The sequence below is a fragment of the Anabas testudineus genome, chromosome 1, assembly GCF_900324465.2.
Source record: "Anabas testudineus chromosome 1, fAnaTes1.2, whole genome shotgun sequence".
Classification (NCBI taxonomy): domain Eukaryota; kingdom Metazoa; phylum Chordata; class Actinopteri; order Anabantiformes; family Anabantidae; genus Anabas; species Anabas testudineus.
The window spans coordinates 14884740-14908208 of NC_046610.1; the positions used below are offsets into that span (position 1 = coordinate 14884740).

The window sequence follows — 23469 nt, forward strand, 5'->3', positions numbered from 1 at the left end:
CTAGATGTTCATCCATTCGTCTTTCTGTTCAAAAAACAGCGGATTTGTCCCAAAACCACAACACAACAGTTTCATGTAGCAGAAGCACACTTGATAATTTGTTTCATAATATTCTGCACAGTAGTGGGACTGACTTTTCCCCCAACTTACTTAAAAATAATTTTAAATGTTTAGCATCTGCGTCTAAGCCTTATTGGTTACCAGCACGAGCTACTTGAAAAAGGTTGTGGCTAAAGGATGATGTGTACATATTACTGCAGTGTTGTGTGGGTTTAAACACTTTCAGTTTTAATTATGGTACATTTTTCCCTGAAGGGAAGAAGGAAACTAACACGGATCTATAAGCCATTCTGCAGGAAGAGCAGGATCACAGAGACTGAGCGGAGCCTACGAGAGGATGTACCTGATTTATCCTGCAACATGTCTCAAAAATCATCCATTTCTAAAATGTGTGGAGCTTTACAAAGCTGCCTGATATCCCGGCGTTTCCTCTGCCGGCTCAGGTGACAGTATCACAGTTAACTGCAGGATCCTCTTCAGGGGCAGACCAAAGCCTGAGCCCCATAAGGAAAGGGATGGAGCACTGAGTCCTGTAACTCAGAAAATAAGCCCTACTGAACTCAGAGACCTGTCCAACAAAAACAGCATTTCAGAGAACCATCTCATTTGGAGGCAGTGCCTCTATAAAAGACAGCAGTCTTTTATGTCTGTGTCTTTCAACATCAGCTATCTCTCAAAAAGTCAGTTCCCTGGTGTGCAGGTGATCTTATTAAAAAACGTGAGTTCAGTAGCTTTTTTTATTATTAAGAGCAGGTTCTGCTCTCTGATACTTCTCTTGATCAAAGCTCAACATTAGTGAAAACGTGGGAAGACAAAAACATTTCATACTGTAATAGTATATTCTAATGAACAATGAGAACACTTGACAGATGTAGCAGGTTCTACGGCATTTTCAAATGACAGATTTGTGTTAACATTCATTATTTTAGGTTTCACTTGTCAGTAACTGAATACTTTGTTAAAACGCCTATGTGCATGTTGTTAATGCTACTTTACTTGCTGTTGGCAAAAGCTAAAGTTTAGATCCCAGATTTACTTATTTCACAAAGACTGAGGCTGCTCTCAGTGAGACTAGGAAGAAATGTCTTTAATTATTATACTAGAGTACAATCGAGTTTAAATTGATTTCACCGAACAGCTCTAAGGTTTGAATCAAAAGCATTTAAAGCTTTTCATTGCTTCTTAATCTAAGAAAATAATCAGGATTTATATATATATTCAGATTAGTTATTTTATGATCCCTCTCTCAAATTGAACCTTTCTGGTTCAAGTGTAAAACTTCACATGTCAGTTACCCACTTACTGTAGATCTTCTGGGCTGTCAACACTTGGGATCAACTGGACAATGAGCTGCACGAGGCAGCCTGAAAATCACTGAAAGTCAAGCAGCAGTGCAGAAAGTATTGGTTTCTACAGATCAATGACCACCAAATCATACGTCTGTCAAGTTAAACCTATTCAGCAAATGGAAGTGGAGGGGTTTCTTCACTCTGGTGTCTGGGCATGCTAAAATGTTTTGTGATGGACCCACAAGGGGTTTGTCTAGACCAGACATTAGCAGCAGCTACGACTGATGAGAAGACTGAGATTTTGCCTGTGGTACATGGTTTGTCTATTTATAGTTTGAATAAAAAGGTTGTTTTATACAGTGTCAGGTGGTGGCTCTTGTGCAGATGAATAATGACTGGAGAAAAAGTTGAAAATGTTTAGATTCAGTTTTCCCCGCTGTGGCTAGTCATCAAAATAACAATAAAAAAGTACCAAAATAAAGTTGAAATTGGAGCAGTACTGAATCATCTGTGTATTATTTTTATAATCTAGAGTGGCAAAAGTTGCTGGGATTTCACTGGCATCAGTACAACAATAGACGCGTGTTTATCTCACAGTATTCTGCATTAGGTTTACAGATGAAAGGAATCCTCTACAACGTGGAAAAGAGACTGGTTTAACTCCTGCTTTGTCTGAAACCAACACACAGAAAATAACACTGGGTTCATATTTTAGTGACTCTTTGACATCTCTAAACTCTTCTGTCTCCAGAGTGAGACACCAAGCCAATAATATAGAAATATATAACCGAAACTTTCCACTCTAGACTTTAATATCCATGTTGTTTTGATGAATGAATTAGATGAAGGGGATTAGTTGCAATATGATGAACAGTTTTTTTCTTTCTGTTCTCCTATCATGATCAAATTAGTATTCATACCACACCACAAGGACATCTTTGTTTGTACCTTTAATTAATAGATGACCCACTGGTAGAATCTGCATCACAAATAGAGCGTCAATGAAATAAAGACAAAGTTAGCAACACACACACGTGTGAGAAGGTTTCAGCAAACAAGACCCCACTGTAAACAGTCCAATAGTCCAAAACTCAAAACATTACTCAGTTTCACAATCACAGAGTCCACAGGTGCAAAGGGGGACTCCACTCTCTTATGAAACTGGAACTTCCTAAAACTGCTATAAAGCTATCGACCGACCTCTTCACTGGCCATATTCAGGACACTTTTAACACAGTGCAGTGTCTTCATTCACACAGCTCAGTATGTTTTTTGCTGTTTGTGCCACCGCTCTCCTCTTCATGGTTTCTGCAAGCCATTCAGCTCCTCTAGCCTGTGAGGACTTGGTCCGACCCGTGGACCAGCTGGATCTTCGTCAGCTGGAGGGAAGATGGGCTATGGTTGCAGGCGGCCTGAGCTACCTGCCAAACCTGGAGCGATTCAAACAAAGAGACAGTGCCACTGTAAACTTCCTCAGCAACACGAGTGACACCTCCATTTCCTACTCTCGCAGCATCCGTTTAGACAACAAGTGCCAATATCATTCCTACAACATCTCCCTGGAGGGCAGCAGCTTCACCTACGATGGGACAGATAAAAGCAACGTCTCCTCAAACTTCGCCCACACATCCTGTCGCGACTGCATCGTCATGCACATCAAATTGGTCTCAAAGAAGCAACAGCACTTCTACCTGTTCAGCAGGAGGAGGCAGCTGGAGGAGAAGGAGATGGAGGAGTTCAGAGCTCAGGTGGAGTGTCTGAACATGCCTCCACCTGCTGTGCTGGATCCTACCAAGGAGCTTTGTCCAGAGGAGACGGCTGATGGTCCAGCAGCTCAACCTGAAGAGAAAATAGAGGAACAGAGAAACTGAGAGACACTGAAATGACAGTTACTGTGTTGATATAACATCAGCATCAATGTAAACTTTCTTTTTTTTCTTCTCTAAATGTTCACGCACAACCCTACTGTAAGTGTAATGCAGGAGAACCTATGTACTGTATCTCTTACTCTTCAGCTAATCTGTGTCTGGAAATAAAGTTGTTTTGAAAAGTACTTCAAGCACCTATGATAATAAATCTGATTTTCATTCAATGAATTATGATTTCTGTATTTCTGCGGGTAAGATGTAATATTTAAGTGACACAAAATGCTGCAGGTGAAGGAAAATGCAAACCAGAAAGCTGCAGTCAACTTGACATAATATAATATCCAGCAACTATGGCAACACATTTAAGAAACTGCTTTTTAGCAAGTAGAAAATGTTCACTTCAAAAAAACTTCAATGTCCACAGTTCAGCATCCCGCTGGACTCCAGAGGTCCCACGCATCTCTGCACTGACTGTCCAAATAAAGCTGGCAACAAAAAACATAATGAACCACAGAAACAAAAACTGCTTGTCGAACATAAATACAGAAAATACACTGTTCAAAAAAACATAAAAGAAACATATGAAATAAAGGTGAAGCATCAGCTCAACTTCTGGGATATTAATCTAGTCAGTTAAGTAGCAGAGGGGGTTGTTGATCAGTTTCAGCTGCTTTGGCGAAAAAAAAACTAAGTTGAGAGAAGATAGACTTTATTCATCCCACGATGAGGAAATTATTTTCTCTACAGCAGCAAGGTGACATTAAATAGGACAGTATAGAAAAGGAGTATAAAAAGGCAGTATAGAGTGGACAGCATCAATATTAAATACACAAGAATTTATAAAATAAATGACAAGACAATTGAATTAATTAATTAATTACACACCAAACAATGGTAATAGATGGGCAACAATAAGACCACTTCCAAAGCAGGATGTTTTTACAGGTGGAGGCCACTAACATTTTTTTCCAAGCATCTTTTCTGACAGTTTCTTCACTGGTTTTGCATTTGGCTTGGCTCGGTGTCACTATTGGTAGCACAGTCACAGGCAGGAGCAGGAGCAGAATGAGCACCGCTATAATTCTACAAAATGGAATAGGCATACATACAAGCACGTGGGGGCCAAACAAACTACTGAGTATCAATCTGAGTTAAAATGAAATTCTATCAAACTGGTCTAATCTGCCGCATCATGTATTCACTTTGATTATCGGAGTGTCTTTGAATTTAGCTCTCTGTAGGTTGGTAGGTTTTATTTCCATCAAAAAACATGGCATCCTTCCATTCCTGACACATTATCCTGACCCACATTAGCATAGATGTGTGTATAAAGTGTTTTTTCCCTGTTAAGAACTGATGTGTTTTCAAATAGTCGAAACACAAAATTCTGCCTCTGTGATAGAAACTGTTTGCATAACAATTGCAGCTGAGTGCTTCAGGTTGTCAGGCTCAACTGAAAAAAATGAAAATGAGCAGCATCGTTCATGTATTATTTAGTTGTAGGCAATGTCAAATTGGTCAAATTGTACTAGTTTGACCATGAATGTTTTGGCTACACTAAGCTCTCATAGCCTTTGGAGGAACACTGGCTGTTTCCATCCTTAACATGACCTGTGACCTCACATCATAATAGAGATCCTGAACTGGATGACATGCCTGTTGCTATTGGAAACTGTATGTTACTAGACCAGGTAAGATGTTAGTGTAGTGAAAGTGCATTAAAACAGTGACAGGTCCACCTACTTACAGTTTCCATCATGTTCCTGACTCTACAAAAAAAATAAATAAATAAATAATAATAATAATAATAATAATAATAATAATAATAATAATAATAATAATAATTGCAATAAATGTTTGAAAAAGTAAAACCACCACAAATCATATGTTGCATTTGATTAACACAGCAAATCTACAATAAAAGTTCAAAAGTCACAGTACAACACTGTGTACTGACAACATTAATTCATTTCACAATCACAGAAACCACAGATGAAAGATTGACTCTACTCTGTGTTATTTTAAGTGTTGGGAAACACAACCATGAAGATAAGAACTATAAAACCAGAAAACCAACCACATTATTGAGATAGTTCAGTTCAACTGACATTTAATATAATCACTCCAACAAGAGGCAGAAGTTATTATCAGAAAGCAGCAGGTCATGATTTCAGTATACAGAGCCGTGTTGGCAGCGTGCTCCATTGCTCTGCTCTGCTTGACGTCTGTGAGCCATTCAGCTCCTCTGGCTTGTGAAAACCTGGTCCGGCCTTTGGATCAACTGGATCCTCATCGTTTAGAGGGAAGATGGGCTATGGTTGCAGGCAGCCTGAGCTACCCACCATTCATAGAGCGATTGAGACGTAGAGACAGCGCCTCTCTGACCTTCTCCAGCAACACCAGTGACTCGGTCATCGTCTTCAGTCGCAGCGCGCGTGTAGACAACAAGTGCTACCACTCATCCCACAACATCACCCTGGAAGGAAACAGCTTCACCCATGACAACAACAGCGTCCACACAACCTTCTTCTACACATCCTGTCCCGACTGCATACTAGTGAGCTGCAATGTCGAGTCAGGGAAGAGGAGGCACTTTTATCTGTTGAGCAGGAGGAGGCAGCTGGAAGAGAAGGAGATGGAGGAGTTCAGAGCTCAGGTGGAGTGTCTGAACATGCCTCCACCTGTCGTGTTGGATCCTACCAAGGAGCTTTGTCCAGAGGAGACGGCTGATGATCCAGGAGCTCAGCCTGAAGAGGAAACAGAGGGACAGAAAAACTGAGCGACACTGAAATGACCACTTGATTATACTGTATGTCAGGTGTGTGGTTTGGTGGAGATGTTGTATTTCTTTTGATTTCAATGTCTTAAATCTCATACTCAGAACATTACTGTGATGCAAATGTAAAGCAGTAGATACTATGTAGGATACTGGAACTATCACAACTGTGTTTCACTTTTAAAGAAATCCATGAGAAATAAATTAGTCTTTAAGATTCTACTTCTTGTGCTTGACTTTCATTTGACTCCATCCATAACAAAGTGCACGGGGGTAGTTGAGCAACGCTTATTGCCTTCATAGCAGAAACAGAGACTATTTAGGTCATATAAAACCACCAGCCTGGTGTGTTCATTCTGAAGTTAATACATAATTGACTTTAACGCCTTTAAACCTGTAGGTCATCGGTCCCAACCCTCTCATGCAACACGTGAGCATTTGAGAAACATGTGGAATTAATAAATTAAAGTTACAAGTTGCATAATTATTAATGTTAATGTAGCTAGTGGTCATGTAAATGCGTTGAGCATTACAACAACGTTTGTCGTTATTTCGCTGCAATTCTTTTGTTGTCAGACAAATAATCAGTGTAGAAAAATCCACACATTTACTGGATAAAACCCCACATTCATTCATTTCTTCCCTTTTTTTTTCCAGTCCAGTTCTGCCTGAAGGATCCTAAGGCTTTTTCAGGACAGATGGGAAATATAATCTCTACAGTGTATTCTGTCCTATTGGTCTCATTTCAAGTTTTCTCCTGAAATCAGAGGGGATGCTTTTACCAGACCATGAGACACTGAGACCCATCATTTCACACTCTGCCACAAATCACTGGAGCGTGCACTGGGGGCCAGAGTCTGAACAAAACAGCAGAGGCAAGTCATCAGTAAAAAAATAGAGACTTGTCCAATCTTGGCTGTGCCTAGAGATTTCCCTCCATTAAAGTCAGAATCTGAATTGTTGGCAAGGTAAAACCCTGACAGAGCCCACTGAAAAAGTGTTAAACATCCTGGCAAGAATGCAGGCGCAGATCTCACTCTGGTAATACAAGAGATGAATGGCTCATAGTAATGATCCCAGTACCCCACACTCCTACGTTTCCTGCCAAATGATACCCTGTGGGACACAGTCATATCTTACATCTGTCCTTGTGGCTGGCACAAAAGGAAGCAGCCCCATGCCACACATTCAGCCTGAGACCAACCAGGCCTCATGGGTCCAGTCACACCCATGAGGTGGCCTGGTTCCTGCAGACTGGCTCAGCCTCTCTATTTCAGGGGTGGTGGCTCTATTTCAAAGTAGATTACTGTTAAAATCTATTTGTTTGTTCAAATTTCAACACGGGCTGAGTAAAACCGCTAAGACAGAGGTTTTGTTCTATTTGATCAGCAGAGTGAACCAACAACATATCAACAAGCAAGACAGAGTCAAAAAGTAAACCTCCAGTGTAAACAATCAAAAGTCACCGTCGACTAAACATTCAGTAATTTCACAATCACAGAAACCACAGATGAAAAGTTTGATTATTTTCAATGTTGTGAAACTGCAGGTTTCTGAAACGACTATAAAACCAGAACAACCAACCATGTTATTTAGATACTTCAGGCTAAATAAGGTCTGATCGTTCCTCTGTCAACAGCCAGAAATCAACAGCAGGTCATGATTTCAGTATACAGAGCTGTGTTGGCAGCGTGCTCCATTGTTCTGCTCTGCTTGACGTCTGTGAGCCATTCAGCTCCTCTGGCTTGTGAAAACCTGGTCCGGCCTTTGGATCAACTGGATCCTCATCGTTTAGAGGGAAGATGGGCTATGATTGCAGGCAGCCTGAGCTACCCACCATTCATAGAGCGATTAAGACGTAGAGTCAGCGCCTCTGTAAACTTCTCCAATATAACTGCTGAATCCGTCATCGTCTTCAGTCGCAGCAAGCATTTAGAAAACAAGTGCTACTACTCGTCCTACAACGTCTCCTTGGAGGGCAACAGATTCACCTTTTATAACGGCAACATCACCACAACCTTCATCCACACGTCCTGTCACGACTGCATACTGATGAGCTTTGATGTGGAATCAGGGAAGCGGCTCCATTTCTACCTGTTCAGCAGGAGGAGGCAGCTGGAGGAGAAAGAGATGGAGGAGTTCAGAGCTCAGGTGGAGTGTCTGAACATGCCTCCGCCTGTGGTGCTGGATCCTACCAAGGAGCTTTGTCCAGAGGAGACGGCTGATGATCCAGCAGTTCAACCTGAAGAGAAAACAGAGGAACAGAGAAACTGAGAGACACTGAAATGACAATTATTGTGTTGATATAACGTCAACATCAGTGCAGACTTTCTTTTGTCTTCTCTAAATGTTCACGTACAATAGCAACATGCCACCATAAAACATGAAAGACACGTCCCTACTGTAAGTGTAATGCAGGAGAGCCTATGTACTGTATCTCTTACTCTTCAGCTAATCTGTGTCTGGAAATAAAGTTGTTTTGAAAAGTACTTCAAAGACCTATGATAATAAATCAGATTTTCACTCACTTATGATATTTATTCGGCAGATAAGATGTATCTTATATTTAAGTGACACAAAATAATAGAGATGCAGAGATTATTTTCTGGCTTGTTTAATTGTCACTTTGACATCAAATTTGTTAATCTGTTGAGTTCATTTCAGTTCAGTTAGAATCTTTCTTATGCTAAAGATCATATGCACTTAAATATTTTGGCTTTACTGTAACTTCCAAGGTGCTTTTTGGCAAGAAACAGCTTCAAATTGTGCAACGCTTACCGCAGGTGAAGGAATATGCCAACCAGAAAGCTGCAGTTTAAATCAGACACTTTTTTTATTTTGACATCACCTTAAATGATATAATATCCAGCAACTATGGCAGCACATTTTAGAAACTGCTTTTTAGCAAGTAGAAAATGTTCACTTCAAAAAAACTTCAATGTCCACAGTTCAGCATCCCGCTGGACTCCAGAGGTCCCGCGCATCCCTGCACTGACTGTCCAAATAAAGCTGGCAACAAAAAAACATAATAAACCACAGAAACAAAAACTGCTTGTCGAACATAAATACAGCAAATACAGTTTGGTGTAAAAACACTAGACGAGCAACAATGAGACGACTTCTAAAGCAGGATGGTTTTACAGATGGAGGCCACTAGTATTTTTTTCCAAACATCTTTTCAGACAGTTTCTTCACTGGTTTTGCATTTGGCTTGGGTCGGTGTCACTACTGGTAGCATGAGGCGATGCCTGGACCCTACAGAGGTTGAACAGGCAGTCCGTGTCCTCCAGGATGGCACATCAATATGTAGCATTGCCAGAAGGTTTGATGTGTCTCCCAGCACAGTCACAGGTAGGAGCAGGAACAGGATGAGCACTGCTATAATTCTACAAAATGAAATAGGCATACAAGCACGTGGGGGCCAAACAAACTACTGAGTATCAATCGGAGTTAAAATGAAATTCTATCAAACTGGACTAATCTGTCACATCATGGTTTCACTTTGATTATCAGAGTGTTTTTGAATTTAGCTCTCTGTAGGTTGGTGATTTTTGTTTCCATTAAACAACATGGCATCCTTTCATTCCTGACACATTATCCTGACCCACATTAGTATAGACGTGTGTATAATGTGTTTTTTCCCTGTTGAGATCTGATGTGTTTGTACTAATTTGACCATGAATGTTTTGGCTACACTAAGCTCTCATAGCCTTTGGAGGAACACTGGCTGTTTCCATCCTTAACATGACCTGTGACCTCACATCATAATAGAGATCCTGTACTGGATGACATGCCTGTTGCTATTGGAAACTGTATGTTACTAGACCAGGTAAGATGTTAGTGTAGTGAAAGTGCATTAAAACAGTGACAGGTCCACCTACTTACAGTTTCCATCAGCTGAGCTTTATTTTAATTCTTCAGCATATTAATACGCTTCATGTTCCTGACTCTACAACAAAACTTTCTTAGCTGCTATTGAGTAAACCTTTATTTATGTGAGTGTACTGCAATAATAATAATAACAATAATAATAATAATAATAATAATAATAATAATAATAATAATAATAATAATAATAATAATAATAATAACAGATAAATTGGAATCTAAAGAATGAAGAAACTTGTGAGGAATTCAGGCAGAGGTTGAGACAGGTTCTAGGTGGTCAGGAAGAGCTCCCAGATGTCTGGGAAAACTACAGCAGAGGTTATCAGGGAAACAGGTAGGAAGGTGCTAGGTGTGTCATCTGGAAGGAGGAAAGACACTTGGTGGTGGAATGAGGAAGTACAGGAATGTGTCCAGTGGAAGAGGTTGACTAAAAGGAAGTGGAGCGTAGAATGAAGAGGGAGGTGGCAAAGGCCAAACAGAAAGCTTACGATGAGCTGTATGACAAGTTAGACACAAAGGATGTAGAGAAGGACTTGTACAGGCTAGCCAGACAGAGAGATAGAGATGGGAAGGACTCCATTTCTGCTGAGCAACTCTGTTTCACTTTTAAAGAAATACATAAGAAATAAATTCGTTTTTAAGATTCTACTTCTTGAAAGTATTTTTTCCAGTACATTTGACCTTATTTTGACTTTCATTTGACTCCATCCATAACAAAGTGCACAGGGATAGTTGTGCAACGCTTATTGCCTTCATAGCAGAAACAGAGACTATTTAGATCATATAAAACCACCAGCCTGGTGTGTTCATTTTGAAGTTAATACATAATTGGCTTTAACACCCTTACACCTGTTCTATTTGATTTGATCACAGAGTGAACCAACAACATATCAACAAGTAAGACAGAGTCAAAAAGTAAACCTCCAGTGTAAACAATCAAAAGTCACCGTCGACTAAACATTCAGTAATTTCACAATCACAGAAACCACAGATGAAAAGTTTGATTATTTTCAATGTTGTGAAACTGCAGGTTTCTGAAACGACTATAAAACCAGAACAACCAACCATGTTATTTAGATACTTCAGGCTAAATAAGGTCTGATCGTTCCTCTGTCAACAGCCAGAAATCAACAGCAGGTCATGATTTCAGTATACAGAGCCGTGTTGGCAGCGTGCTCCATTGTTCTGCTCTGCTTGACGTCTGTGAGCCATTCAGCTCCTCTGGCTTGTGAAAACCTGGTCCGGCCTTTGGATCAACTGGATCCTCATCGTTTAGAGGGAAGATGGGCTATGGTTGCAGGCAGCCTGAGCTACCCACCATTAATAGAGCAATTCAAACGTAGAGACAGCGCCTCTGCAAACTTCTCCAATATAACTGCTGAATCCGTCATCGTCTTCAGTCGCAGCAAGCATTTAGAAAACAAGTGCTACTACTCGTCCTACAACGTCTCCTTGGAGGGCAACAGATTCACCTTTTATAACGGCAACATCACCACAACCTTCATCCACACGTCCTGTCACGACTGCATACTGATGAGCTTTGATGTGGAATCAGGGAAGCGGCTCCATTTCTACCTGTTCAGCAGGAGGAGGCAGCTGGAGGAGAAAGAGATGGAGGAGTTCAGAGCTCAGGTGGAGTGTCTGAACATGCCTCCGCCTGTCGTGTTGGATCCTACCAAGGAGCTTTGTCCAGAGGAGACTACCAGTAATCCAGCAACACAAACCGATGAGAAATCAGAGACAATGACTGAAAAACACTGAGATAATGATTTGTCCAAGTCTTCACTAATGTATCTCGCAATCAGCCAAGAGAGGCTTGTGTTGAATCAAACTTGTTCATCGTAATACTTTGTATTTTTAGCATTAATAAATCATACTGAAGACCTTTACAAGGCATACTTTTTTCTTAAATATATTTTAATTAACATTTTTTTTGTGTCATCGCTTTATCCACTCAACCTTATTACCATCCCCCATCAACTGCCTATGATAATTTTTACGCTGTTGCTCCTCAGAAGAGGTACACTCCATTGGTACAAGTCACAAATCTACCAAAATATATCAATCTGGTTTAGCCTGGAAAGACAGTTTAATAATACTTTAAAAAAAGACAGTGTAGTGCTAAAACCACGTTATCCATCATTAATAGAGGGAAATAAGAACGACCACTGGTTTCTTTTCAGCACTGTACCCAGGCTGACCAAGAGTCACAGCTCTGTTGAGCCTAGTTTTCCCTTAAGTCTTAGCAGCACTGACTTTTGCAACTGTCATGGTTTGAATCGCTTGTACAACAGCTCTGGAGCTTGCTCTATTATAAGAGCACAGTCTTAATAAAACTACTTGCTGTGCTAAGAGAGTGTCTGAATATCTTGCCACCTGTAATGATGGATCCTACCAATGAGTTTTGTCCAGGACCACGAGCTCCTCATACGTGGTCAATATATTTTTATTACTTTGTGCAAATGCTAAATTGTGCTGTTTCTTAATAATTGTTTTCTTCAAAGACAGTGCTTTAGGTGACATGGAAAGTATTCTTTAACTCAGCCTTTAGACTCTGCCAACAGAACATGGCAAGTGTACATAAAAAAAATAAAAACACTTGAACACTTTTTCTAAAAAGTATGTGAATTTAATGAATTTAAATAAAATGTAGAAATATGTCAGCAAATAAAGAGTCACCAGGTTTTTATTTCACAAATAAGAAATAAGAACTCTGACCTGTGGTGTTTTCAGTGTTATGAAAGTGGAGGTTATCTATAAACCCGGACAAACGTCTGGCAGCATAATTTTCATTACCACATCACAGTTCAAACTTGGCAATACGATTCTTCCACATGACACATGTTGGCGGTGTGTGTCACTCTGTTGTGTTTGATGTGTGTGAGTCATTCAGCAACGCTTTTTAACAAGGATTAATGTGACCATGCTAACTTTTGCAAACTGCATCTTAAATTTGAACTAAAAACATTTCATGGATTACGTATAAGTGTTAACAAAATATTGTTTTATTTAAGTATCTGTAACGATTTATGTAAATTACAAGTTTGTAAAATGTACAGATGTAAGATTAATGCAAGAGTTTTTAAAATATTAGTATAATATTAATAAGACGTGTTTGCTGTGTGTGTGAGCCACTCAGCTTCTGTGCTCATGGGGAAAGAAATTTGTGAATTGTGATTTTGGGATTATGTGACCAAATTGAACTTCAAAGTACATTTATTTATTCCATTGCGTTCTACCAAGCAGATTGCGTCTTGGACTAGAACTGAACGCGTTCATTGATCACACATTTGTAGCTATACCTACTGTAAATGTAATGGAACATGTTAAACCCATGTTCAGCTGTAATAATCACATCTCGTCCTTATCCTCTGGTACACTAGTTCGTTCACTTGCACGGTGTAACAATTAACATGTGTTGCTCACTAATTGGATTAGTGCTATCAAATCCCCAACAATGGGGTAAGCCTTAAGCACACGTGTTTGTGCATGCACACATGCTCATTCTTCTGTATGTATTAATGATTTAGTGTAAGCATGGCATGCAAATGTGGGCGTGCACAAACGGTGTACTGAGGGTGTTAGTGTGCACCAGGGAGGAGGTCCGGGCAGCGAGGGACCAGAGCTCGAAGCATAGAGGCTCTTTTTGTGTTGATTAAACATCAGTGACCTGAAACGAGAAAGACGGTTTCTCAGAAATGTGTGTCTGTCATTCAGAGGGCATCTTCAAAGCTTTTTGTTAACAGGTACGTGCAGCCATCTGTTTCAAGTAGTCTGTTAGTGACTCTGCCTTGTTTAACTTCTTGTTCACGTACATAAAACGTTCAAGTGAAATATCAGAAGGATGGAAAGCAATGTTGCACAAATGATTTCAAACAGCCAGGTCTCTTGAGACCAGCTTTTACTTCTATTACTTTTTGCCACAGTGATTAAAGCATATCAAAGTAATGACTGTAAAATGTGCAAAGAACTATGTCAGCAACCGTTAGATAGCAACAGAATTCATTTTAATTGGATATGAAGTTAGCTGCATTTATTTAAATTCATTAGCATTTTTGTCAAATGCCCTCAGATCCCAAACTACCTCAGGACACAGCTGACCCCAAAAAGGAGGGCAAGTTTATTTGTAAGGCCTGTCGGAGATGTATTTTTAATGATGATTTTAATATTGCTGTTCTTTTGATAATGTGAGCCCCTTTGTAGATAATGAGCAAAACATAAGCCTGTTACGTAATGCAGTTTAAATCCACAGTCTCCTGCAACCTTACCTAACCAAGTGAGAGAGAGATGGAGAATGTCTGGTTGAATTCGGCCAATTTCCCCTGTCCACCTTAGAAAATAAAGCTAAACAGCATGTCATATTAGATAAATGATGCCATTAGTTTGTTTAAGCACTGCTCGTGAGGGAAATGCCTCATTGGGGAATGTCCGAGTTTACACACAAAGTGTTCAGATTACATTACCATTCTACAATATAAATGTGAGTTTGTCTCTCTACTGTACGGCTGCAGGATCATAATTGATTCATGCTCATTTGTTTTCAGAAGGAGTTTCTGCAGAATCAGCACATGTGGCCGAATACAACTGTTAGAGCAGAAATTTGCATTTGGGTTTCTTACCATAGCTTAAACTATTACAGCAATAACCTTCTCACTCCTCTTCATGCTCCATTTCACAAAAGGCACTTCATGACGTGGCCTCTCAGTCAGTAAGTTACATATTATGCTACCTTTATGAGTTCTGTGAATGAGCCTGGTGGTAGTTTATCCAGAGGACATCTGAACCTCTCCTCCTGTTTTCTGTGCCTGGGACAGGATATAAGCTTCCGAGCTGAAATAGGCTGATTATGTTTTTATCATCAAATGTGGAGCACACATTTTACCAGTAACAGTTCAAATGCAGTGTCGTCATGCAGCTGGTGAGTGGGTCCCTAAACTCGCCATTGTTGATTGTAAACGGGGTCTGCCATAGCTCTCGTGGTTCACTGTTCCAAACTCTTCCCATGCTAATTTACCCACATTGTTCTACTGTAGTATCTACATCCTCTGCCATTGTTATAATCACAGCGCTCCCCATTCTTCCTGCCATGTCACATTGTCAGTCCTTGTTATCTCCACATGAAGGCCGAGATGTGTTGTAACTGTCTATTTCTCTATCTGTCCGATCTGTGCATGTGTCCCAGTTTATCACAGACTTGTCATCCCCAGTGCTGTGATCTACATCCCCCCCTTAATGATCAGTCACAGTGTTGGAGTCCAGCCTAGTCAGAAGGGCTTGGCAACAATCAGAGTGGAGGGGAGTTAGTGAGGATGCAGGCTGAACAGAAGACGATGTGTGTGTGTGCGTGTGTGTGTGTGTGTGTGTGTGTGTGTGTGTGTGTGTGTGTGTGTGTGTGTGTGTGTGTGTGTGTGTGTGCACTGTATGAGAGGTGTCCAGGGGAATAATATTGATACAGATTAAGACAGAAATAGAAACTTATGTGTTAAGGAAAAACTGATATTGGAGAAACTGGACTTCAGTATACCCTTTGGACAATCCAGATTGTGTGTATGGTGTAATGTGTATGTGTGTGTGTGGAGTTATTCCCCAGTTTGTAAGCTGATTAAAGGAAAGTGTGTTCAGCAGAAAACTTTATATGTTGCACAGTGGGGTAGAGTAGCTACTATCTTACAGCCGAAGTCAAGTACATCATTGTTAACAGACTCTCTGTCGTACTGTAGCAGGAGCACTCAGTGTGCCATTAAAAAGACTGAAGGCAGTACACACTAACCAGCCTCCTTCTGCTGCTCTAATACTGCACCAACTTTCATTCACAACTCTTTGCATAACCACAAAAATGGGTGACTAATTATAAGAGGAAAAAAAACAGTGTCATGATGAGGAATTTGGCCACCACGAGTCTGCTGAACAGCTTTGGTTTTCCTTGGCTTAGATTCTCCAAGTCTCTCAACTCTACCCGAGTTATTAACACCATTCTTCTAAAAAATATTGTTGTGCTGATTCCTCCGAGGTGTGTGATGGAGTTGAGATCTGAGGAATACGGAGGCAGCTGCTGCTGAATAGTATTCATGTTTATGCTCATCAGTAGTACTGTAGTGACCTTTTGTGCTGCATTTTTTTTATGTGTTACCCATCTTTACACGACTGAGAGCGCCAGTTGTGTAGATCAGATGAGAAAACATGTTTGTATCTAATCTGTCTTTTGGGATTTATTTTAAATTATAAGTTGTTTTCTACTAACTGCAGCCATACAGGTTGAATGTTTTCAGAAATAAAAACATGTCAGCATAGCACTTAACATTTCCAAACTACTTCACAGTAAATACAGATGATGATTCATTCCCTTGGTGCTGCTGTAGCAAGTCATTTCATGTTTATAGAAATTATGGGATGTGAAATGGATGGCCATGATTATTGCTGAACTCTGTTAATCACCCTGTTGTTCCCCTCTGCCCTCTGCGTTCCTCTCCTTTCACTCAGACTGCCTGGCTGGAGGCCGAACATCCTGACTGTTTTACATCAGCAGACTTGTCACCATGGCAACAAAGCCCGAGGCCTGGCAGGAACGAGGTCCTGTCAACTCACTGAACAATGAGTCCTGGACCCAGGGTGAAGTGGGTGCAGCCATAAGCCACAACTCCTTTCTGCAAGACAAAAAGGCTCCCAGGGCAGAACCTGAAGAGGACATAGACGTCGCGGAACCTGAAGCTCCGGATGAAACTGTGCAGGACAACCAAACATTTGCACAAAATGAAATATCTGATGGAAGCAAACTGGAGAATGAGGAATCAACAAAAATTAGTGTGTGCATCCCAAGTGAGGCACAAGAAAATGTGACAGAATTAGAACAAGAGTCATTTGTTCAATGTGAGGATGTTTTCCCACCTCCTCCTCCCTTCTTAGATTGCTTTGAGAAAGAAGGCTTCTCCAGCCTGGAGCTAAGTGATGCTGAGATCATCTCAGACCCAGCTGAAGACTTTAAGTCACCTTATTCACCATCTGAGGAGGTGGTGGAGGATAAAATGACAGCAGAGGAGAATGACACACAGCTGAATTTCTTACCAGATGGCTTTAGCATCAGTGAACCTGAAAATAATACACCAGGGGTTGCTCATCATCCTGCTGCTCACAGCAACAGCTCAGGTGATGAGGGCTCGCCCCCTTTCGCAGATGAAAGTGAGGAAGAAGAGGCAGATGTCAGAAGCAAATTTTTCCAAACCTCATATTTTCCCAGTGTTTTAGTTCAAAGTGAGCAAGACACATCAGCCCTGCCTGCAGTTCCCTCAACCGAACAGCAGGAGGAGCTGTTAACTCAAAGCCAAAGTAAACTTGCCCCCATGGGAGGAAACCAGGAAGCTGCACAACAGGTGCATGGCCAGAGCTCTCCACCTTTGTCAGCCGTTTCCATAGAGGTGTCCAATCAAGGCGGGGCGGCTTCTCAAGCCTGTGGTTGTGTTGTTGCTGCGAGAGAAAGGCACAACAGGGCGGAGGAAAGGCAGAAAGGACAAAGCGAGCAAACAGGTGAAGGTCAGAAAAAGAGTGTAGTTGAAAGGAACAAAGCTGAGCAGCAACAAAACAGAGGAGAGTTAACGGCAGAAAAATATACCGGTGGTGTGTCCTCTACTCACAGCAGACACAGCAGGATGGAGAGTGACTCGTGTGATGATAGCCAGAGTGACAGTGGAGTATCTGCAGACTTCTCCCCATGCAGCACTTTGGAGGGCAACACCACCATCTCCACAGGCACTCCCACATCTGCACCCAGAGAGACTCCGATTGAGAGGGAGATCAGACGCGCTATAGAGCGTGAACACAGTCTGAGACGGTCCAGAGGGCTTCCTAATCCACCCACGTCCCCGGAGTATGTAGATATCCCTTTAAGGAAAACTGTTCTTTGCCAGTCAGTCACTGCAAAGTCTGACAAGTATCATGGGAAAGACAGGCAGCTTGCTGGTAAGAAAATGCAGCATGACATCCACAGGGAGACACAGAGGGAACAGGATCTGGTCAAGCTTGGGAAGGTTCCAGGTTTCTATGATAAAGGTACAGTTCGTCAGCTAAAAGACAGAAAACAGATTTTTGAGGTCTTTCAGAAACCAAACGATTCAACCGTGCCTGTCTCAGCCAGGAGTAAAGTCACATCCTGGTCCTCAGCTGGGGACATTTCAGCGTTAGAATATAAGGAGGACACCTCACAGGTATCCACCATAGAAGGCTCCTGTGGGGAGGGGAGACAGAGCATAGACCTCTTAAGTCCCACTCAAAGCCACAACTTAATCAAAGAAGGAGGTTCGACTAATTTGACACCCCGAGGACCAGGTTTCTCTGAGGCAAGGGGTGGCCAGGTTATCATCCTAGAGAATAACCTGAGTGTCCCGGCACTGAAGCTCTGCCACGCTCATCAAGAGGCAGAGGATGTTACTGCTGTCGATTCAGGAAATCCTCACCTCTCATCATCCCGGACAGGAAGAAACAATAAGATAACAGGGAGAAAGCAGGAAAAGGAGGAGAAGGACGAGGAGGAAGAAGTGGCACCCAAAGAGAACCCCTTCTTCAAGCTGCGCCCCACTACAAATTTAGTCAACGTGGAGCAGGATATCCGGGAGGCTCAAGAGAGGGAGAAGGAACTTCGCAAACAGAGGATCAGTCTATATGGGGGCACGGAGGGCGCAAAAGATGAAGGAGGAGGAGGAAGGTCAACCAACATGGAAGGAAACACTGCCACATTGTCTCCTTCTTCATTGAATGGCCTGTCTGTTCCTGACTCTTCTGGCTCTTCATCCAGGGGGGGAACAGGGCCCCCAGCAGGTGAGGGCAGCGCTGAGTATTGACTTAGGGTTAAAAGTGTGTTCATGTGGCGCACAACACATTCTGTTTGCGCCACAGACAATGTGTTTGTATGAGTGGATGCTTGTGTGTGTGTGGGGGGTGTGTGTGTCGTTTTTATAGCTGCAGCTGAGATGATGAAAACCCCCTGAAACAGCCCAGCAAGCAAATCATTTCATTTTTCTCATTGTCGGTGGAAAACCTTAAAGCCGGTGTTAGCTGTTACAAGCAATAATTTTGCACAAGAGACCATAAACTGAAGAGAAAATACAATTTCGTACCTCCACAACAAGTGTAGAATCAAGTCTGTCACATTAATTGCAGCAGCTGAGGTGAGGAAAACTCCTGGGTCATACATCTTGTGTCAGCAAGAAAGGTGCAAATTAAAGAGTCCAAATTTAGGAAGTCTAAATCCAGAATTCATAAAGTGCATACAGGTTGTTTTTTTTTTTAGTTCTTATGGTGATACACACTTAATATAAAGACTTTTGACAACAACCGCAAGTACAACATGTAGTGTTGCCTCTGCAGACTGCTGCTATAGATAGATAGATAGATAGATAGATAGATAGATAGATAGATAGATAGATAGATAGATTCACACATTTAAGGTTTTAATTGTAAAATCTGAACACTGTCGTATTCTTTAACTGAAAGTGTGAGAAAACTAATTATCAAGAAGATAAGAAGTCAGATCAAAGTCAAACTGGTTGATCTAGAAGAGTGAAAGTAAAAGTAACTGCAAGGTTAAAATGAGGTTAGTGGCTAAAGAGTTAAAGGTTACTCATAACCAATGGCCAACTTTAGGTCTATTAATTGTACACATTTGGAACATGAAGTCCTTGTGCTTATATGACAGGGCTGTCAGAGTACATCAAACACAAAATGCCAAGAACCCATCGTATGTTTGAGTATTTGTGTTTTGTTGCCAGGAACGGTTGCCAGTCGGCTTTCTTTGTGACTGCATATGAATGAACCTGTCTGAACTGTGTGACACACTAACCTGGGTGTGCCAATATCGGACGTGAACGACCGTGGGTCAGTGCTGGGAAAAGGAACGATAGCTAATAGTTTTATAGAGGAGATAAAACTAGATGATAAAACTAGATGAGTTATAACCTTTTTACAATCCTTCGTTTCTGGTTCCTGCTTTTTGTTTCCATTTTAACCATGTTGACGTTTGATGCATCCTAATCCATCCATCTCTCTCTGCTGCTTCACCATATTAATACTACATTTGATTGAAGACAGCTTTGCAACGCTGAGCACAATAACATGAACACCTTTGCCTTACTGCTGACATTATCTTGCTTATCCTGCCTTTTTTTAAATTCTTTCTCTCCTTTGCAGCACGCCAGTCAGTCGGCAAGCTTGGCATGTGGCCTCCCGCCCAGGCTGAAGAGGAAGATACTACACGGCCAGAGGTGACTTAGTTAAGCTCTTCTTTTCTTTGCAAAGAAGCTCATACATTACAGTTTCTATTATATAATTATTTGCTATGACATAATGAAAAATGTGCCTCATTAAAAAAACACCAGGCTCCACAGTGACATCTGATAAGTATTTTCTGCTCTATGATTAAACACATCAGCCCTACCTATGAGGCACAATTGGTACATCACATGAAAATGTAGGCAAATCACCTTTGTGAGTCTCCCTTGAATATCAGAAATCAGGTTCCACCATCATTGGACTTCTTTAACTGTGTTTAAATACAGTAAATGAGTTGCAGTGCAACTCTGGTGGTTCAATCAGCCTCTCAGCAGCTTGAATATGAGCAGATGTTTAAAACCGCACCGGATTGTAAAGAGTCCCATGAAGAAAGGCTCATGGGAGGATGTCAGCATCTATTTTGCACCAAATATGGGCCACAAAGATCTGATAATATCCTGAACACACAGTAAGGAGCTTATCTTCATAGATAAGGGAAGAAGGCAAACAGCTCTGAGACTGAGAGAGAGAGAGAGGGAGAGGGAGCGATGGCGTCTGTAGGCCGGGTTTGCATGTGGGGAGGAGTGTGCGTGTGTGTGTGTTTGCAGTCAGTTGACAATCCCGCTGATTTCCCTTACCTGCCTTGTGGGTTTCTGATTAGACTAGAGTGCTGCTCTTTGGCTGTAGCTGTTTAATTCAGTTTGGCATTGATGTCACTTTTAGCTACATGGTTTGCCATTAGCATCAGGAATGATGCTCTCTTTCTTCCCTCTCTCCCCCCGTCTGTGTCTCTCAGCTGGTTGGTTATCTGCCTTCTGCACAGACCTGGTTCCTGATTACAGTTCAGGAATAAATGGAGGTCTCAGTTGTTGACTTTGTCATACTGAGCATGGCCTTGGATCAATGTCACATTATCCTCCCTCTAACTTATAGAGCTTATGATGCTCATCCTAAGAGATGTATTCCAGAGGAGATCCATTCATCCATCTCTTTTTATGTTTCTGCTGGCTGTGTCCCATCTGATGTTTCTACTCTTTAATTTTCTTCTCCCACTTTCACATAAGACTTTCTTTCTCCTGCCTTATTTAACTTGCAATCCCATCTTACTCCTGCTGTCTTTTACTACATGTACATGCAGGTCCTCCAGAGTCCTCGAACACCCAGGAAGAAGACCCCTCTTGTACACCGCTGGGAGTCAGGCCTTGTCAATGGACACAACAAGCAGGACTACTGATGAGGCAATGACAGATCAAACTGAGCGGAGGGAGTGCGGGTTGCAGACGCCTATATGTTCTGAAACACTGCGAGCAGTGTATGAAAAGTGGGAACAGACTTTGGGAAAAGAGCAGAGATGAAGAAGAAGAAAGGCAGGAGAATGATGATGTTAGATAGAGGTCAGGGATTGAGGCTAGAAAGGGGGTCAGGAGAATTGGGAGCAAGGAAAAGGATTGGCGGTGAACTGAAAACCCTGAACAGTCCTTCAGCGAGGAGGAAAGAAGCAGGAGGAGGAGGGCCACCTATTAATGGATAAGCTCTTGGCCTGCTTCTTGTGCTGTAACTCTGATACTAACAGATGTAAAAAGGCAAAATAATAATAATACTGCTTTGGAGAAAATAAGGAATTTAGTAATTAGTAATTTTATAATGCTAAGTTAGACAGTAGTACAGCATCTGATACTGAAAACAAAGCTTTAAAAAGTGTGTCATCACCTGTTCTATGCTCTTAATAATGTCTTACGCAGAGTTACTAGTTTATTACACCTGTACAATATAATGCAATCCAATACAATAGCCATGCAATAAATCCTATCTTTGCATAGCTCAGTGTGTCTAGTGTTTATTGACTTGTACGTAGCAGAGAGTTGTTCATTTAGCCTGTGTCCATTTTAGTGGTTAGTTTATTTATTTTTATATTTACTGGTGGGGTAATACCTGATGGCATTAACTAGCTCTTTTCCCCAGTGTGTTTACATGCAGTAAGAGACAGAATACAACTAATCCTAAAGTAATGGCGAGTGTAGCAACATCATCATTAACTACAGCCCTGATTATGCAGTTTCACAAAGACGGGGTTATTGTATTTGATCACATGGTGGAGCTACTGAAAGCTGGATTACAGTGCAATAAAGCACCTTCATAAAAAAGAGCAAAGCTGATCCGAGGAGCTGCTCTCTTGTTAGAATTGTAACGTTTCTCAAATGGCACAGCAACTATTGTACTTTCAAATTAATGAATTGAATTTGTTTCCTTTTACGCATTCAGTGTTATTCTACTAACACAACAATTAAAAAAGAGTTACACAAAACATTAAAGTTGTTGTAAATAGGCTGAAGGCCCAGGCTCCCCAGTTACTTTTAACACAATTAAATTTCACAAGTAAACTATTGTTATTAAACTATTGTCCTCAGATATTTGTAGAGCTTTTTAAAATCTAATGCTCACCTCCCTTCACTTTGCCACAAACTGAAACTACACATTTGACAAAGGTGACAGAACAATAACCATAAAGCATAAGGAAAATAGTCATGTTTAATATAGCTGCTCATGACCAAATACACATTAGTTTTAAAACAGTATATTATGTTTGCTTACTAACTGTGATATTTAATACTATAGGGCGGGTGATGCTTTAACAAGTAATGTGTCTTCTGAATTGTCTGCTTTATGTCCTGTGTTCATTTGGGTCCTTAGAAGCTTTGGAAGCTGCTTGATGCTTGAATGTAAGCAGCATAAATGCCCCTGTGGACATTTGTGTGTGTGTGTCTAGGTAAGATCACGCTTTAGTGACCTCCCAGTCTCCTGTGAATAATTCATCGCCTCATTCTGACTGGACGCAGCCCAGTGACATTGCCAGTATATTATTATGGTTGAGCTGCAGCACCTTAAGTGATCAAAATTATTAATAAGTTTAATTCCTCCCTAGGCAACGTCGCTCGTATTGCCAAGTTGCACATAATCCAAAGTCTTGATATTGTACTGACATGGTCTGTCAACATGAAAATTAAACACATGGAAATGAAATACAGCAAGTGATGCGAGCTCCCACAGCTCAGCACTGAGGATACAGACGGTAAAACAAAGTTGTTTCTGTTTTTCTACCTACAGGAGGAAAATGTCACAGGTGAAGATCAGAGATTATTTTTTGTGCTCACCATGAATACGGCAATCTAAACAAGCTGGCCCGGGAAACTGTGCTTTCCAAGTTACCTCTCACTGTGGTGTCTAATCTGGCTGCTTTTCAGATGTGGTGGTGACCCTGCAACAAACCTGCACACCTGTCTATCACCTGCACAGCTCCAGCCTCATTTCCATGATATTTCATTATCACCAT

The 23469-nt window shown here is 41.2% G+C and overlaps 2 protein-coding genes across 3 annotated transcripts; both read left to right on the top strand.

Annotated features, from left to right (window-relative positions):
- Positions 1–2521: 2521 nt before the first annotated feature.
- On the top strand, positions 2522–6215 carry LOC113162604. 2 transcript variants are annotated; one of them, XM_026360834.1, is made up of 2 exons: positions 2522–2756; positions 5542–6215. In XM_026360834.1, exons 1-2 carry the CDS (start codon positions 2615–2617, stop codon positions 5994–5996), a joined length of 597 nt encoding a protein of 198 aa, XP_026216619.1. In that variant the 5' UTR covers positions 2522–2614; the 3' UTR covers positions 5997–6215. The 2 variants fall into 2 exon arrangements, with proteins under 2 accessions (XP_026216619.1, XP_026216618.1); XM_026360833.1 differs by lacking the exon at positions 2522–2756 and having other exon boundaries at positions 5286–6215.
- A 7278-nt stretch (positions 6216–13493) lies between these two features.
- Positions 13494–21957, top strand: si:ch211-207j7.2. The gene is made up of 4 exons (XM_026360548.1): positions 13494–13627; positions 16362–18689; positions 20058–20131; positions 21277–21957. The coding sequence occupies exons 2-4, from the start codon at positions 16418–16420 to the stop codon at positions 21370–21372; spliced, it is 2442 nt and encodes an 813-aa protein (XP_026216333.1). The 5' UTR covers positions 13494–13627; positions 16362–16417; the 3' UTR covers positions 21373–21957.
- The last annotated feature ends 1512 nt before the right edge of the window (positions 21958–23469 follow it).